This window comes from Delphinus delphis, chromosome 20 (genome assembly GCF_949987515.2).
Source record: "Delphinus delphis chromosome 20, mDelDel1.2, whole genome shotgun sequence".
Classification (NCBI taxonomy): Eukaryota; Metazoa; Chordata; class Mammalia; order Artiodactyla; family Delphinidae; genus Delphinus; species Delphinus delphis.
The window spans coordinates 7,736,174-7,751,864 of NC_082702.1; the positions used below are offsets into that span (position 1 = coordinate 7,736,174).

General features: G+C 55.1%; 3 protein-coding genes across 7 annotated transcripts in view; 2 read left to right on the plus strand and 1 right to left on the minus strand.

Moving 5' to 3' along the window:
* The first annotated feature begins 239 nt into the window (after positions 1–239).
* TULP2 (TUB like protein 2) lies at positions 240–7,206 on the plus strand. Its single transcript, XM_059999247.1, is given in 13 exon segments — positions 240–271; positions 726–777; positions 1,199–1,325; positions 2,012–2,149; positions 2,344–2,366; positions 2,368–2,512; positions 3,251–3,372; positions 3,998–4,309; positions 5,453–5,565; positions 6,086–6,200; positions 6,286–6,384; positions 6,617–6,788; positions 7,073–7,206. Coding segments are annotated over 13 exon segments (1,584 nt in total).
* PLEKHA4 (pleckstrin homology domain containing A4) overlaps positions 6,987–15,691 on the plus strand; it is a 32,085-nt gene continuing 23,380 nt past the window's right edge. For 2 of the 5 annotated variants that reach the window (XM_059999241.1, XM_059999242.1), the window contains exons 1-2: positions 13,515–14,094; positions 14,557–14,646. In XM_059999241.1, the coding sequence (XP_059855224.1) occupies positions 14,563–14,646 (84 nt within the window). In that variant the 5' untranslated portion in view covers positions 13,515–14,094; positions 14,557–14,562. Of the gene's footprint in view, positions 7,199–13,514; positions 14,095–14,556; positions 14,647–15,691 lie in introns of those variants that run through there. The other 3 variants (XM_059999244.1, XM_059999245.1, XM_059999243.1) reach the window with 3 other exon arrangements.
* PPP1R15A (protein phosphatase 1 regulatory subunit 15A) lies at positions 8,142–12,096 on the minus strand. Its single transcript, XM_059999246.1, has 3 exons — positions 11,870–12,096; positions 9,597–10,970; positions 8,142–9,164 (listed from the first exon to the last, which is right to left on the minus strand). Exons 2-3 carry the CDS (start codon positions 10,959–10,961, stop codon positions 8,892–8,894), a joined length of 1,638 nt encoding a protein of 545 aa, XP_059855229.1. The 5' UTR covers positions 10,962–10,970; positions 11,870–12,096; the 3' UTR covers positions 8,142–8,891.

The window sequence follows — 15,691 nt, forward strand, 5'->3', positions numbered from 1 at the left end:
GAGTTCTCATGTCTGGGTGAAGGAGAGAGGTAGGTATTTGGGGAAGAGAGAGCTGGACTCCTGGGCTCCTGATAGTGACGAAAGCTGGAAACAGGCTACTGGGTCCCTAGCAAGTGTTGGTGCTGGAATTCGGGCTGCCTGGGCCAGGGGAAAATTTAAAGCTTAAGATCAGGTGTTGAAGGGAAGAGTCCATTGGGATGTTGGGTCTGGGTCCTGACTCCTCATTTTGCTTCTCCAGGATGTCTCAGGAGAATGACACATGGAAGAAAGAGTGAGTGGGGGAAATGAGATGGGCAGGGGTGGAGATGGGGGTGCAAGGGGGAGCTCAAAGTCTGATTATGCCCACACCTACTCAGCTCTGGTCTCATAATGATGTTTGCAGGTTCAGCACCATTGGCCTTGCAGGAAGGGCCTGGGGGCTTGGATTTCTGGGTCCTACCTAAAGGGAGGGAGCTATAAATGAGGACTCCTGGGTCTGAAAGAGGAAGGGATGGGGGGTCTGAGTCCTGGGACAGGAGGGGCCTAGGATCTCTGACTCCTGGATTCTAGACAGGCCAGTGCTGTGAGAAAGAGCTTCAGAACTGGTGGAGCAGGCTCAGGTTCTGCCTCTTCTGTGTCCTCACAAATGTTCAGAACCCTAAGTTGGTCAGGGGGAAGAAGGGGAGGGGCTCTTGGGCAACCAGGGTGCCCTGCTTGCTGTCACTGTGAATCTGCACCTCTCTCAGGGCCCTGGGGGATGAGCTTGCCGCCATGAGGCTGCAGAAGCTGGAACAGCAGGTACTGTGCTCGGGAATCCTGCCACCCCCGACTCTTCCATCTTCCATACCTCCCCAGGGGCCCCACCCCCAGGACTTGCTCTGGGACTCCTGGTCCTCGTTGGTTCTCTCGGAGCCTCAAGTTTTGCAATTGGGAAAGGAGAAAATAGGAATTTGGGATCTCAAGTAGCAAACCTTGGTGATGAGACTCCAAAATTTCTAAGGAACAAGGGTTCTGGAGAGCAGGACTCCTAGGTCCTGGGGGAGGAGGGGCCTGGGAGCCAGGACTCCTGGATCTAAGGAAGGAGTTGCTGAGGGACTGAAGGCCTGGAACTCTCCCACCGACGCAGGACGCCCCTTGCCCCAGGCCCTTTCACCCATGTCTTCTGGTCCGGTTCCAACCCTCCCATTCCCGCCCATACACCCTTTTCCCGCTCGCGCAGCGGCGGTTGTTTGAGATGAAGCAGCGACGGAAGCGCCAAGAGCCCCTCATGGTTCAGGCCAATCCTGACGCTTCCCTGCGGCCCCGGCGACCGCGGCAGCGGGAGGAGCGCTTCTCGGGTGACAGCGGTGAGGAAAGGTTCCCAGGGTCGGGCAGGAGCACAGCCCTGGAGGGAGGGGTCTGTGGGAGTGCGGAGCCTAAAGGCCTTAGACGGGAAGGACCTGGCGGAGCCCTGGTGCGGGGACTTGTAGAGCACGAGAGCGGGGCCTGACAGAACCCTTGGGTGGAGCCCAGGAGAGCCTGAGTGCAGGGCCTGTGAGGGCCCAGGGGAAGGACCTGTGAGAGTTCGGGGGCGGGGTCAGGGAGAGCGCGGGTGCGGGGTGTGGTGCAACTAGAGGTGGGGCCCGAAAGAGTCCTGTGATTGGGCTTGTTAGAGCTCCGGGGCGGAGCCTGGGGCAGCTGGGGACCGCCCAGAAAGTGCTGGGGCGGGGCCTGGAAAAGCTCCGGGTTGCAGTTAGGCAGAAGAAACCTCACTGCTGAAGTAGGCGAAGCCCGAGGGCTGGGACTGGGTTATTTAGAGCCGAGGTACTGGAGAGCCCGCGTGAGATTGTTTACACGCGGAATCGAGACAATTTAGCGGTAGGGCTGTGCTTGTTTGAGTCTTGGGATGGAGTTAGGGTCCTGAGTGGGTCTTGGGGGTTTGGGTAGTCAGTTAATCAGGGAAGATATCTCGGAGACCAGTGAGGAGGCGGATCTTCTCAGATGACCGGAATTTGTACATCGTGTTAATGGGCCTCGCCGTACCTTCTCCCAGGCCCCGGGAACCCTTTCCTTCAGGAGAACGTGCCAGAGACACATCTGCGCCCTGGTGCCCGCAGTGTCCTGAGCACCGTGAGCTGCGGTGGAGATGGCAGTGGCGACCGTGGACCCCTGGTATCGCCGACAGAAACAGGTAATCTCAAATCCCTGGGCCGCCTATACACTGGAACTCCACTCCCACTAGAACCCAGGAGTCTGGAACCTCAGTCCTTGCTCTCCAAAGGACCCCCAGGGGCCCCGTTTCCTTCACACCAAGGAGTCCAGGTCCTGAACCTTCTCCTTCTCCAACACGCAAGAATCTGAATCTCCAGCCCTCTCCTCCCCCAGTATTCAGAAATCCCAGTCTCCAGACCCGCCCCCCCCCCATCCTGATTACCAGGCAGTTCCGATCTCGAGTTGGAGGAAGTCTCCGTGGAGGATATTCCTGCCTCACCACCTCCTTATGAAGAGCCTCCGGGGACTCGGCGCAGGGGTTGGCCAGCCCGCCAACGACCTGGTAATTTCTGGGACATTGGGTGAAATCTGGTCCCCTGGTCTATGTGGCAAATCCTCCCCCTTTTTGGTAACAGCTTTGTCGAGATATATTTCACATACTATACAATTCACTCATTTAAAGTTTACAATTCCATGGTTTTCAGTATATTTACCAAGATGTGCAACAATTACCACAATGAATTCTAGAACATTATCATCACCCACAAAAGAAAGCCCTATACCTTTTATCAGTCGACCCCCCCCCCACAATTTCTCCCAGACCTAAGTAACCACTAATCTAATTTCTGTCTCTTTAGATTTGCCTATTTTGGATATTTCTATATTCATATGTAGAATAATACAGTATATAATCGTTTGTGATTGACTTCTTTTGCTTAGCATGCTTTTAATGTTCACCTATGTTGTAGCATTATCAGTATTTCATTCCTTTTTATTTCTTAATATTCCACTGTGGTGACATTTCCTTTTATTCTCATGACATGATCAACGATTTCAATAACAGGACTCTGGGTTACCACTCCAAACTTCGCTCCCTCCTCCTGGATGCTCTCTGTGGGACATGGGAAAGACAGGACTCTAACTACTCCCTGTCCTTAGATCCAGAGAGCAGTCAAAGACAGTAGGGTTCGGAAACCCAGGGGTTCTGGCCTTCTCCAGCTAGCACTGATGACCTTGTCCCGAGCTCCTGGGACCCAGGTGTCCTGAGCTCAGTCTTCTTCGGGCTTCTTCCACCCTTTAGGGGGCAGTGCTGAGGACGAGAGCGAATCCCAGGATGTTGGAGATGAACACGAGGTGCCCAGTCCGAGACCAAACCCTGGAATGGTTGGTGACGGGGGCCATGGAGACTTAGCCTCCAACAAGGTGGGAGGTGGCACAGGCAATAAGGACATAGGAGGAGGAGGGCTAGTTTCGGACTCTAGTGGGGACGGGACTCTAAAATTCTGCAGCCCAGTCAAGGGCCCTTTTTACTGGTGAGTGGAACCTGTTATGTTTGGGCTAGCAGAGGCGCACCATTTATTGAGTCAATCTAGAGGATTTGAATTGATGTGAGTATATACATTAAAACCCAGCCCCTCGAAAGGCAGCGAGCTTTGGAAAGGGTGAGAAAGGGCCAACTGGCCCTCACTTTGCTACTGATGAAAGTGAGATAGTTTCAGTTGAGTAGACCCAATGAACATTGGTATTAGAGGAATGGGCAATGCTTTCAAAGGCATTCTCCAATCGGTAGGTGGAATGGGTGTGGCTGCAGAGGGAGGCTAATGGTGCTGGCCAATCAACACTTGAAGAGGGCTTGGTGGGGTGGGCCCCTTGAATGTACTGGCCAATCAGAAAGTGGCTTAGATGCTTGACCAATAGACAGAAAACTCGGTCGAAAGAGGGCGTAACCCTGAGTTGGAATGGCCAATCGCTAGTTGGCAAGGCGTTGCGGGGGGGGGGGAGGGCGGGTCTCGGCTGTCCCTCAACTTGAATTTGGCACGTGGGCTAGGGCGAAGACCTGCAAGAGAAGAAAGAGGAGTCGGAGTCTACAGTGAGGAACTTCCCATGGGCGACCGACGAAGAGGTGTCCGAGGCCCCGGAAGGCGCGGGCGGCGCGGGCAACAGCGATGTGGGGAGCTCGCTCCGCTGGCCTCCCCGCGCCCCAGGCCCTCGGCTGGGCGAGGACATGGAAGCGTATGTGCTGCGGCCAGCGCTGCGCGGTCGCACGGTGCAGTGTCACATCAGCCGCGACAAGCGCGGGGTAGACAAGGGCATGTTCCCTTTCTACTATCTCTACCTGGAGGCGGCCGACGGCCGAAAGGTGCGGTCTGGTAGCCTCGGAAGCAAGTCCCACCTCCCAAGGGCAAGTCCCGCCCCTTTCTGAGCGAGGTTAAGACTTAGGCGAATCCAGGCCTTGCTCGTCATTGAACTAGGACTAGTCAGCTCCAGCGCCAAGTCCTGCCTTTCACAGCACTAGGATTCTTTCCTCTCAGAGCCCGATAGGCCCTCCCCATCCCATAATCCAGCCCTGTCCACTCTCGAGTTGGGCCCGCCTTTCTCAAGGCTAGGCCGCGCCCTGTCGGAAGGTCCCAAGCCCCACCCCTTACAGACCCTCGTGAGGTACTGGCCTCATCTTTTTCGATCCAAGTCTGGTCCCTCAGTGAGCCTTCTGTGTTATCAGGCCCCACCCAATCCTGGGACAGGCCCCGCCTCTCAGGAGCCAAGCCCCTTGCTTCGTGGATTTTCCACCCAAAGCCAAGCGACTCCCCTCTCAGTCTGGCCATTCCTGTCTCAAGTGTGGCCGCTTCTCCTCAATTACTCATTCTCTCCCAGAAAGAGGCTTTTCCCCTACTCAGTGCCAGACCTGGTTTTTCCCCGATGAAACACGTACTGAAGTCCTGCTGCGATGTTCCAAGTGAGGCTCTTTCCTATTCTCCAAAGCCAGGCCCTGCCTGCCAGTCAGGCTCGCCCCTCCCTGGGCTCAGCCCCAACCCTGAACCCAATGGCCGAAGGAATAAGAGGCAGATATTAAGATGTGAAATGGGGCTTCCCTGGTGGCGCAGTGGTTGAGAGTCCGCCTGCCGATGCAGGGGACACGGGTTCGTGCCCCGGTCCGGGAAGATCCCGCGTGCCGCGGAGCGGCTGGGCCCGTGAGCCATGGCCGCTGAGCCTGCGCGTCCGGAGCCTGTGCTCCGCAACGGGAGAGGCCACAACAGTGAGAGGCCCGCGTACCGCAAAAAAAAAAAAAAAAAAAAAAAAAAAGATGTGAAATGAAGCTCCCCATTCAGGACCCAGCTGATGACTTCCTTCAGTGAGAACCGCATCTCCCAGCAAGCCTTGGGACGCTTATTGCTCCATTACCCTTTCCTCTGTCTTGGGGACCTGGTGTTTCCTTGTCTTTGGACCCCTCGCCCTAGCCAAATACCAGAAATCGATTCTAATGGGCTGTTTCTCACATCCACAGCACTTCCTTCTGGCTGGGCGCAAGAGAAAAAGGAGCAAAACCTCTAATTACCTCGTCTCCCTGGACCCCACAGACCTATCTCGGGATGGGGAAAATTTTGTGGGCAAAGTCAGGTGGGCAGAGTCCTGATGTGTGTGATAAACAGGTGGCAGAGGGCCGGGGGTTGGGGGGGAAGGGGACAATTGAACTACATTTCCCAGCGGGCTGTAGAGTACAAGTTCCACCTGCCCTACAATTTTTTCTCTTGGGGACTGATGGGTTTTGTAGTTCTTCAAGTTGCAACCCCAGGGTGGTTGGAAATAGAACTGAAGGCTTTGGAGCAGAGGCTGGCATTTAAGACATTTGACTTCTTGAGAGACACGGGGCTGGCATTCCTAAATTCCTGTGGGAGAAGAGGGCTGGGATATGTGAATTCTTTTGTCTTGGAAGGGCGTTCCTAAAGGGCCAAGGCAGGAGGCTAAAATCATGGCTCACCAAAGAAAGAGAGGGGGCTGGGACTAGATACATGGAACATGGGACATGAATCTTTTGTAGAGGATTGATTGGAAGAGTTCATGAGATGACATGGGAAAGTAGTTAATGTAAAATAGGAATAATTATTATGTTTATCTGACCACTTCCCTCCTGGAGCAGATCTAATGTCTTGGGCACCAAATTCACCATCTTCGACAATGGGGTGAATCCAGAAAGGAAGAATTTTGTCCCAGAGACTGCTCGGATCAGGGAGGAGCTGGGGGCTGTGTGTTATGTGAGTGTCTGGGAGACGAGAGAGAGTGGAGCAGGACGGTGGGGAGGGAGAAAGAAGAAGGCCAAATGGAGCATACTACCCTCAGGAGACCAACATCTTGGGATTCCGAGGGCCCCGGAAAATGACTGTGATCATTCCAGGAATCGACGCCCAGAACCAGAGAATCAGTGTCCAGCCACAAAATGTGAGTCCGCCAAGGTTGAGTCTCTGGGTCAATGGGGAGGAAGGGCTGGGGGACCGGCCATAGGTCCTAAGGGGAGAGGGAGCCGATGGACTGCATAAGGTCATATATGAAGCCGGGAGGACTGTGTCAGACTTGTTTCTCAGGAAGGAGAGCCTAGGGACTCAAAATTCTGCGTCTGGAGGAAAAAAGCTTGTTGGTAGTTGGTTAACCACGGCCCCACTTTACCCTCTAGGAACAGGAGTCGCTATTGAGTCGCCTCCAACGGGGGGCCAACCAGGGGCTGGTCCTGCTGCAAAATAAAGCCCCATCGTGGAGCGACGAGAGCGGCGCCTACGTGCTCAATTTTCATGGTCGCGTCACTAGGACCTCGATCAAGAACTTCCAGATCGTGCATCCGGATGACCGTGAGTTCCTAGGAACTGGTTTACCTGGGCAAGGGAGCAGGACAAGAACTACTTCTCCCATTAGCACTTGAGCGTTTTTCTAGGCAGGGCCGACTCCGCGCTATTGCAAAGCCTATTGGGAAGTGTAGTTTACAAGGCCCTCTGCCATATAAACTGCACTTCCGGAGGATTCCGCGCATAGTGAGGGCGCCGCACAGCCTCTCGGGAGTCGTAGTTCTCGCGGCTCAGAGGCCCGCGGCAGGGAAATGACACCCGCTCCCCTTAGTTCCTGACTTCCTTCTCAGCGGACTACCTGGTGCTCCAGTTCGGTCGCGTAGCCCCAGACACGTTCACCATGGACTTCCGCTTCCCACTGTGTCCGCTCCAAGCCTTCGCCATCTGCTTGTCCAGTTTCGATGGGAAGCTGGCATGTGAGTAGTTCAATGAAATACTCTCATCAGCTTGTGTGCCTGCTCATTTGGAGAAAGGGCCCCAGCGTGCCTTCTTTTGTACCAGTTTACGAATAACCAACACTTATTAGACGCCGCCTGAGTGCCCCGTCCTGTGCTCTAGGCAGTGGGCTGTTCGGCAGCACTTGCTCTCCTGAAATCACAGTCCGATCATGGGGGATGGGTCTTAAACAACAAAAAAAATCAAAATGCTCGTCTGCTATGAATGAGGAAGGCACACAAGTTGGCTGGGTCAGAGCAAGATATCTCTTAAAAAAAAAAAATTTCATCTACATCTGAGAATCACAAGGAACTAGCTGAGCCAGAGGGGTCAGGGACGGGAACAGACAGTAGCCACAGCTCATACAGAGGTCTTAAGGTAGAAGGGGGCTTGGTCGGTTTGGGAATGAAAGGATAGTGTAGCAGGAGCCTGGGGAACCAATGGGGAGGGACAAGGTGTGAGGCTTGATAGGGTGCAGGATGTTTGGACCATTCTTTTTTTTTTTTAATTAACTAATTAATTTTATTTATTTATTAATTTTATTTTTTATTTTTGGCTGTGTTGGGTCTTCATTGCTGTGCGCCGGCTTTCTCTAGTTGTGGCAAGCAGGGGCTACTCTTCGTTGTGGTGCGTGGGCTTCTCATCCCGGTGGCTTCTCTTGTTGCGGAGCATGGGCTCTGGCCACATGGGCTTCAGTAGTTGCGGCACGCAGGCTCAGTAGTTGTGGCACGCAGGCTCAGTAGTTGTGGCATGTAGGCTCTAGAACGCAGGCTCAGTAGTTGTGGTGCACGGGCTTAGTTGCTCCATGGCATGTGGGATCTTCCCAGACCAGGGCTCGAACCCGAACCCGTGTGCCCTGCATTGGCAGGCGGATTCTTAACCACTGAGTCACCAGGGAAGCCCCCCACCCCCCACCCCCGGCCACTTTTGTTTGAACTGCTGTGAAGAGTTCTAAGCTGGTGAGGTAAAGTAGGATGGGTAATTGGAAGACATCCATGAGAGTGAGAATAAATACTAGCCAACACTTATGTTATTTGACAAACATTGTTTTAATTATGACTTCCTTTGGGGCCTTACAAACTCATAAGGTATGTGCAATTGTTAGCCGCATTTTACAGATAAGGAAACTGAGTCTATGGACACATGATTTATAAATGTGAAATCAGGCCCACTCATAAATGTGAAAGCCTTGAGGAACTCACCACATCTGCCAGTAGGAGGATGAGTCTTTGTATTCCAAGGACACACAGAAAACTGGAGCTTAACCCTTTTTTGGTGAGTCCAGTTCCCAGCTGCCTTGGGGAGATAACTGTCCGGGGTTTAATCAAATATAGGTGGAAGCCAAAGAAAAACGACAAAAGCCACCAGTCCTTAGTTCAAAAGAAGCCTCGGAATGGGAAGAGGGACGATGGGAAATGTAATTTATCCTCTATTGAGAGGCTCGCCTTTATGCTGTTCTCTCGCAACTGTTTTGGGGACCCAGGAGTAGTGGATGGTGTCAGTTCAGACACACACGGAGACGCTGCTCACTATGAAAAGCTTTATTCCTTATATAAATCAACACTTAAAAATAAATAGTTAATAACACGAAAACTACTTCATCTTAGCCACGCCTCCCACTGAGGTCCAGGCAAGGAGACACACAGGGAGGAGATGGAGAGGCCAGAATGTGGCTCAAAGGTGTGGTCTGCATGGGGACATGGGTAAGGTCGGGGTAGGGGCAGGTATGGTGGCCAGAGAAGTGGGAGGGTTCCCGAGGCGTGCCCAGGCCCTGGCCCGGGCGGCAGGGGTGAGGTAGGGACCCAGCTCCTCTTGGGCTTGGGCGATGCGTCGGGCAAAGCGGCTGCGATCCCGGGCGAACTGCTCCCAGGGGCCTCTGCGGGCGGCCTGGGCGGGTCCCGCCCAGACAGCCAGGAGATGGACGGAGACCTTCTCAGAGAAGCGCACCTGGAGATGGACCGTCACAGACATGGGGAGACACAGAGATACAGACACAATATACAAACGGCCACAGGTTGCGGGGTGTGGGGAGAGGCAGGGAGACAGAGAGAACCAAACAAAAATTAGCTGCACAACAGCGCTTGTTATCTGGCTAGTCATTCACCCACCAGCGGATCCTCCATCTGACTCACTGAAGATGGAGGTAGTTCCCTGGGGTTGACATCAGCACAGCTGCTCCTTCATCCCACAAGGGCCCAGCCTCTTGCAAAGGATTGCATTACAGTGAACACAGCCGTCCCAACGGAGCTCACATGCAACCCTCTGCAACACGGGGGACCCAGGAATCGGGGCCTCCAGCCCTTTCGCCCCCAGGCCCAGGAGTTTCAGCTCCCAGCCCTCTCCTTGCTAACCTCAAGAATCTGAGCCCTCAGCACCCACCTTTCTGGTCTTCAGGGGAGGCTCAGGGTCCCGATGCCTGGTGGGGGTTTCTGCAGACTTGAGGCGCATTTGCAGACGGAGGGGCAGCCGAGGAGGAGCCCAAGGAGGTGGGGCCTTCTCTCCAGGTAAATAGATGGCCACTCGGAAGGGGCAGGGCTCAGCTTCTCCCCACTCTGTGGCAGCTTCCCCTCCCTCTGTTTCCTCTCCAGGCTGATATATCCGGTCCCTGAAGAGGGCGCTCTGGGTCTGAAGGGAGGGACTTGGTTCCAAGCCAGCTGCTTCTGATTCATCATCTTCATCCTCATTCTCACCCTCACACTCAGTTTCCTCCTCTGTGTCCTCTCCTGGTCGATACACCCAGGCCCTCAGGAAGGCACTTGTGTGTGGGATGGAAGAGGAAGCCTCAGCTTCTCCTGAATCACTGTCCTCCTCCTCCTCTTCCTCCTCTGTGATCTCACTGGATTGGTGCTGCCAGGTCCTGAGCAGGGGGCTCTGGGCTGGAACTGGGGAGTGTGGCTCTGGGTCAGCTTCTCCTTTCTCAGCTTTTATGGGCTTCTCCTCCTCAGGCTCCTCTCCTGACCAACACTCCCAGGCCCTGAGGTGGGAGCCTGCAGATGGGGGGCAAATGGAGGTCTTCGTGGCTGCTTTATTCTCTGTTCTTTCTTCCTCTGTGGCTCCATCCACGGGGCAGCACACCCAAGCTCTGGGCTTGGATCCCAGAGCTAAGGGAGAGGCAGATGTTCTAGGAGCTTCTTTATTTACAGCTTCTTCATCATCCTCCTCTTCCTCCACCCCTGGACAACATTCCCAGGGTGATGGAGGAAAAGAGAACGTGATCACTTCTTCATCTTCAGTAACCCCTTCTTCCTTAGATTCCTCCTCCCCAGGAAGGTCTTGCAGGGATGTTACCAGAAGGCTGGGGCACAGGGGAGCAGGCTGGCCATCCATAAATTCACTTCCCTGCTCTCTAGGGATACTGGTTGCTTCTTCCCTGCCATACTCTTCGTCATCATTATCTGAAAGTCCCCAGGCTTCAAGAAGAGAACACTTGGTTTCCAGGTCAGGGCAGGCCCCCCGGGATGCTTCTCCATCCTTCTCAGCTGCTCCACTGTCTCCAGTCTCCTCTTGAGGGTGCCTGCCCTTGGGGGCATGGTGAGTGGCCAGAGAAGCCTTAGCTTCTCCCTCCGGGACAGCTTCTCCCTGATCTGTTCCGGTTACTGCTTCCACCAACCAGGGCTCTGGAGATCTTGGGCCTCTCAGGTGGCTCCAGGCCCAGCTGAGAAGGCCCATCAGCGGGGACACGAGGTAGAAGGGGTGGGTATCCCTCCAGGGGGCAGGCTGATGGGGCACTTGGCCTGGGGCCATCTGTCTGGACTGGAAAAAAGGGAGAAAAAAAAGGAATCAAGTGGGGCTTCCCTGGTGGCGCAGTGGTTGAGTCCTCCTGCCGATGCAGGGGACACGGGTTCGTGCCCCGGTCCGGGAAGATCCCACATGCCGCGGAGCGGCTGGGCCCGTGAGCCATGGCCGCTGAGCCTGCGCTCCGCAACGGGAGAAGCCACAACAGTGAGAGGCCCGCGTACCGCAAAAAAAAAAAAAAAAAAAAAAAGGAATCAAGTTTAGAAGCCATTTAGGGGATAGTATCAGAGGATGACCCTGAGTCATAGCAACGGAAACAGTAACACAAATAGCAACAGGAGAGTCCCTGCCCCACATTCCTTTCTGATCCCAGCCACTCCCATCTCTGTCCCTTGTTTCGCCACCTCTTCTCTCAATACCCAAGAGTCTGGGTCTCAACAAGCCCCTAGCCCCATCTGCTCTCACCCATTAAGTCCTAGTCCCAAGAAGAGAGAACACAGGTCCTCTACTTGCTTCTCTTGGGGACAAAGTCCTGGTCCCTGCTTCTCTCCCCCTCCTGAGGATTGACAAATCAGACCCCCATCACCCTCCTCCCTCGGAGACTCAAAAATTCCGATCCCCAGATGGTTCCTTCATTGGGGACCCAAGAGCCTGGCTCCCAGAACCCTCCTCCGTCTGGCTCAGGACTCCAAGTTCCCAATTCCTTCTGCTTCCGAAGTCTGAGCCCTAGGGTCCGTCCCACCCCTCCATACACAAGAGTTCAGGTTCCCAGGCCCTCCTTAGGACCCAGGAATCCGGGCCCCGAACCCTCCTATTTCGGAACCCTGAAGTCCGAGCTCCCTCCTCATGACTGACCAGCAGTCTGACCCCAGCCCCCAAACCCCTGGGGACCTAGGTGTTCCGACCCCCCAACTCACCGGCTCGGGACCGTGCGTCACCCTGGGGGCAGGAGCGCCGGCTGGGGCTGCCGCAAGCGATCACAGGTTCGGACGGCTCGGGAGGCCAGCGCGTTCATCTCGCCCTCCGGCGTTGGGCTCAGGGACTCAAGTTGTCACCGGCTGCTGCAAGTGCTGTCGCGACAAACGGGCGCGGGATCGTGCCGGGAGACGCAAAAAGACAAACAAGTGGGAAACTAAGCGGGTTTGCGCTGACGCTACCCGCAGGGCTTTTATAGGCCAACGCTGCCGGACGTGCTAACGCCAAGAGGGGAGGCGGGGTTTCGAAACGTAAACGCGAGGATCTGAACGGAAAACAAGGTTGGACTTCTCGCGGAGATTCCGGGCTTTGTGACGTCACGGCGGTGGCGGCGTTTCCAAGCGTGGCCACGCCCCAAGCAAGAGAGCTATCTCTCAAACGCGTGAACTGCTTAAGCAGTGAGGGAGCTCGCGTAACCCCTGTTGCAGACAGATGCCTCCCCCCTTATTTAACCAGCAGGCCCTACTCTAGAGTCTCTCACTTTCCCATCCGGTCGGCTTCCTACCCGGTGTGGGAGAGTATTATTGTTTCCATTTCACAGATGGGGAAACTGAGGCTTGGGAATGAAATCACTTGCTCAAGGTGGTCACAGCAGAGTCTAGATTCATTGCAAAAAAGACAGAATGTGTAAGCCCCCTGAAGGCGGGCACCTTGCATTGCTCACTGCCTGGCACATAGTAGGTGCTCAACAAATATGTGGTGAGGGGATACGAAACCAGAAACTCGGACCCCTTCCCTGTCTCAGGCACAAGGTTCCACTCTTAGGTTTCACCTGCTTCAAATTTGTACAAAACCTCTGCTTACACAAACTGAAATTCTGGCTGGGGAGCACCAACGGAACCTCATGGGAGAGTGGGGTCTTCTGCCACAAATTCCAGGCCCAGGGACACAATCCCAGTCCCGCCGCACCACCCACCCCTGACCTGGTCCGTAATGTTTTCCCTCAAAATACACCCAGAACCCGTGTCTCCCTCCTGAGGGGGTCAACCTCAGTCTAGAAGAGAATTTTCATCTGAATCTGAGGTGGAGATTGACACTGGCCATTTGACCATTCTCTCGCCAGCACCCAGGGATCAGGGGCCACTCCCTCCTCACTGGAGGTCCATCCACTTAAAGCCACACTTCCAGACCCCCAGCTCTATTCACAGCTCCGGAGTCCTGACTCCTAGCTCACACCTTCCCAGATACCCTGGAGTCTCAGCCCCCACCCCTTCCAAGATCCTAGCCATCTCCTTTCGGGGGAGGGGCGTGGTGCCCATGACTTAGGCCCCTGACTACCACCAGCCCACTGAGGCCCTGGAGTCCAGGCCCAGCTCCTACTCTCCAAACATTTAGAAATCCCAGCTTCAGCCTCTATGGGACCCTGGCTCCCCAGGCTCCAGCCCAACAGGGACCTAGGAATCGGGGAGGGGTGTGTGTGTGGCCCCTCAGCATGGGGTCAGCTGAGCCAGAGGTCAGGCTGTGGTGGGGAGGCCAGGAGGGGCGGGGTCAGCCGGGATTGGGAGGGGAGGCAGCCGCGTGGGCGGCTGGCAGACGGAGGGAAGGACCCGCAGAGAGGAAAGAGAAACTGGGAGAGCGGGGAAGAGAGAAAGTCAGAAGGGAAATCTGAGCGAGGAGGAAACAGTAGACGTGGAGGGCCACGGAGAAAGAGAAAGAGATTGAGTGTACGGGAGAGAGAGAGACAAGGGGGAACAGAGAGGGAGAGAGCGAGAGCGAGAGCGAGAGAGCGAGAGACAGAGAGCGAGAGAGAGAGCGAGAGAGAGAGAGAGAGAGAGAGAGAGAACGGGATGGAAACTTAAAGAAGAGACTCCATGAGTCCCAGAAAAAGATTTGGACAGAACCAGAAAGATTGGGAGAGAAAGTGATATGGGGGTGGGGATGCTGCCGAGGAGGGAATGAGTAAGAGAGAGATTGGAAGAGACAGAGATTAGAGAGTGAGAGAGACAGAAGGTGAGACTGGAGAGAGAGACAGTATAAGAGGAAGGTAGAGCGTGAGAGGAAGACTCACTATCAGAGACAAAGAGACAAAAGGGTGTGAATGAGCAGGTGAGAACTGAGGGCTATGAGAGTCATCCCCTAAGGGGCAGAGGAGGAGGGGGACTGTGCCTGGGTGTCCCAGGTTCCACGTTGCCCTCTTGCGCTCTCTGTCCTTGGGACCCCAGAGCTGGTAAGTTCCCTGGCTTGGCTGGGCGGGAGGAGCTGCCTGGGTGCACATTCCTGGTGCCCGGGTCTCAGTGGGGATGTTCTGGGGGTGCACGTGGGAGGGCAGGAGACAGGTAGCTGGGGGGCGGCTGGAAAGGGACAGGGAATGGGGGGTCTTGAGCACAGAGAGGGTCAAATTCCTGGCCAGCGTGCGGGGGGGGGGGCAAGAATAAAGGGGCTCCTATTCTCTGTCTCTGGCTGCAGACAGCTGCCCCCTCCCTGCAGCTGCCAGTGCCGCCCACCTCTCTTGGCATCACTCTTGGTATGCGGTCCCGGGCCAGGGCCTCCCCCAGTCCCCCCAGGCCCCAAACAACAGGCTCTTTCTCCTCAGCCTCCTCCGACCTGCAAGCCCCTGACCCTGTCTGTGTCCCCAGCCGGGTCATCTGCAGAGAGGCACACACAGCCCCTTTTCTTCCCTCTCCCCAAGCCCTTGATGGAGGAAGGCAGACCTCGGAGCAGCCTCAGCCTGGCCAGCAGCGCCTCTACCATCTCCTCGCTTGGCAGCCTGAGCACCAAGGTTCGAGCTTCTTGGTGGGGCTGGGGAGGAGGGGGGTGCTCTGGGCTGCCCCATCCTCCTGTTTCCGAACCCTGGTTTCGGTGCCACCCGAGGGACTCTGATTGTCAAAAGCAAGGATCTTTAGCAACGGGGTGTGCCGAACCTAGCAAGGTCCCAAATTTCCCACCCGCCACAGCTAGGAATTCAGAGGCACTCCCAGCTGTCCCCACCCCTTGTATTTTCCTAATTCGAAGCCAGAGTAACAGCCCTGCTTAACTCTGGTTGCTAAGATAAGGCCACTCCCCAGCCGTGACCTCCCCTCTCCCCAGCCAGGAACTCAGTGGCTACTCTTATTAGGACTGAGAAATCTGTGTCCTGTCTCTAGCCATCCCATCTACCCAGTTCTGAAATCTGATAAAGGAAAGACCCTACTCCAACAATAAATATGCCCCATGTGGCCTGAGATTCTTGCATCCCAAATCATCACCCCAGCCCAAAGTTCAGTCATGACATTCATTTTCTTGTCCTCCAGACATTCCCCTCACTCATTTCTAGCTTCCCAAGTTCAGATTCTGTAGATTTGAACCTGACCTGGATCAGCGTCGTCACCAAGGAGGGGCATCCTGTGGGAATCTGGCCATGGGTGCCTGGGATATCTGTGTGCACAGGAGAGGGAGGCCCATCTACTGGGATGAAGGGATTTGGAGCTCCCACCGCCACCCTGGACATGATCGCTAAGGAATGTCATTCCTTGGCACTGAGGTATCCTTTGATTCCAGCTGACCCATCACTAGGGACTCAGCACAGAGGTCCTTCCTGACCATGGGGACCTCCCAGGCAGTATTGCCATCTTGGGTCCCAAAGGCTCTACTACATCTCGGGCTCTGGTGGCCAAGAGCATCCTCTCCTTGGCAGTGGACCCTCGATTCCCAAATTCCCTCCGCAGTGGCCAGTAGCCTCTTCCTTGCCTCCAGACACCTCCCGCCACGCATGAAAAGTGTCTGTCAACTCTGCACTATGCACATGCAATTCTCATCCCCAAACTCAGATCCCTCTTTATTTACTT

Bases quoted from the DNA above. Each gene is read 5' to 3' on its own strand.
- PPP1R15A (XM_059999246.1), bottom strand. From the start codon at position 10,961: ATGGCCCCAGGCCAAGTGCCCCATCAGCCTGCCCCCTGGAGGGATACC. The intron at 9,165-9,596 runs GTGGGTGCTGAG...GTCCATCTCCAG, and splicing joins CTCCCCTGAAGACCAGAAAG to GTGCGCTTCTCTGAGAAGGT.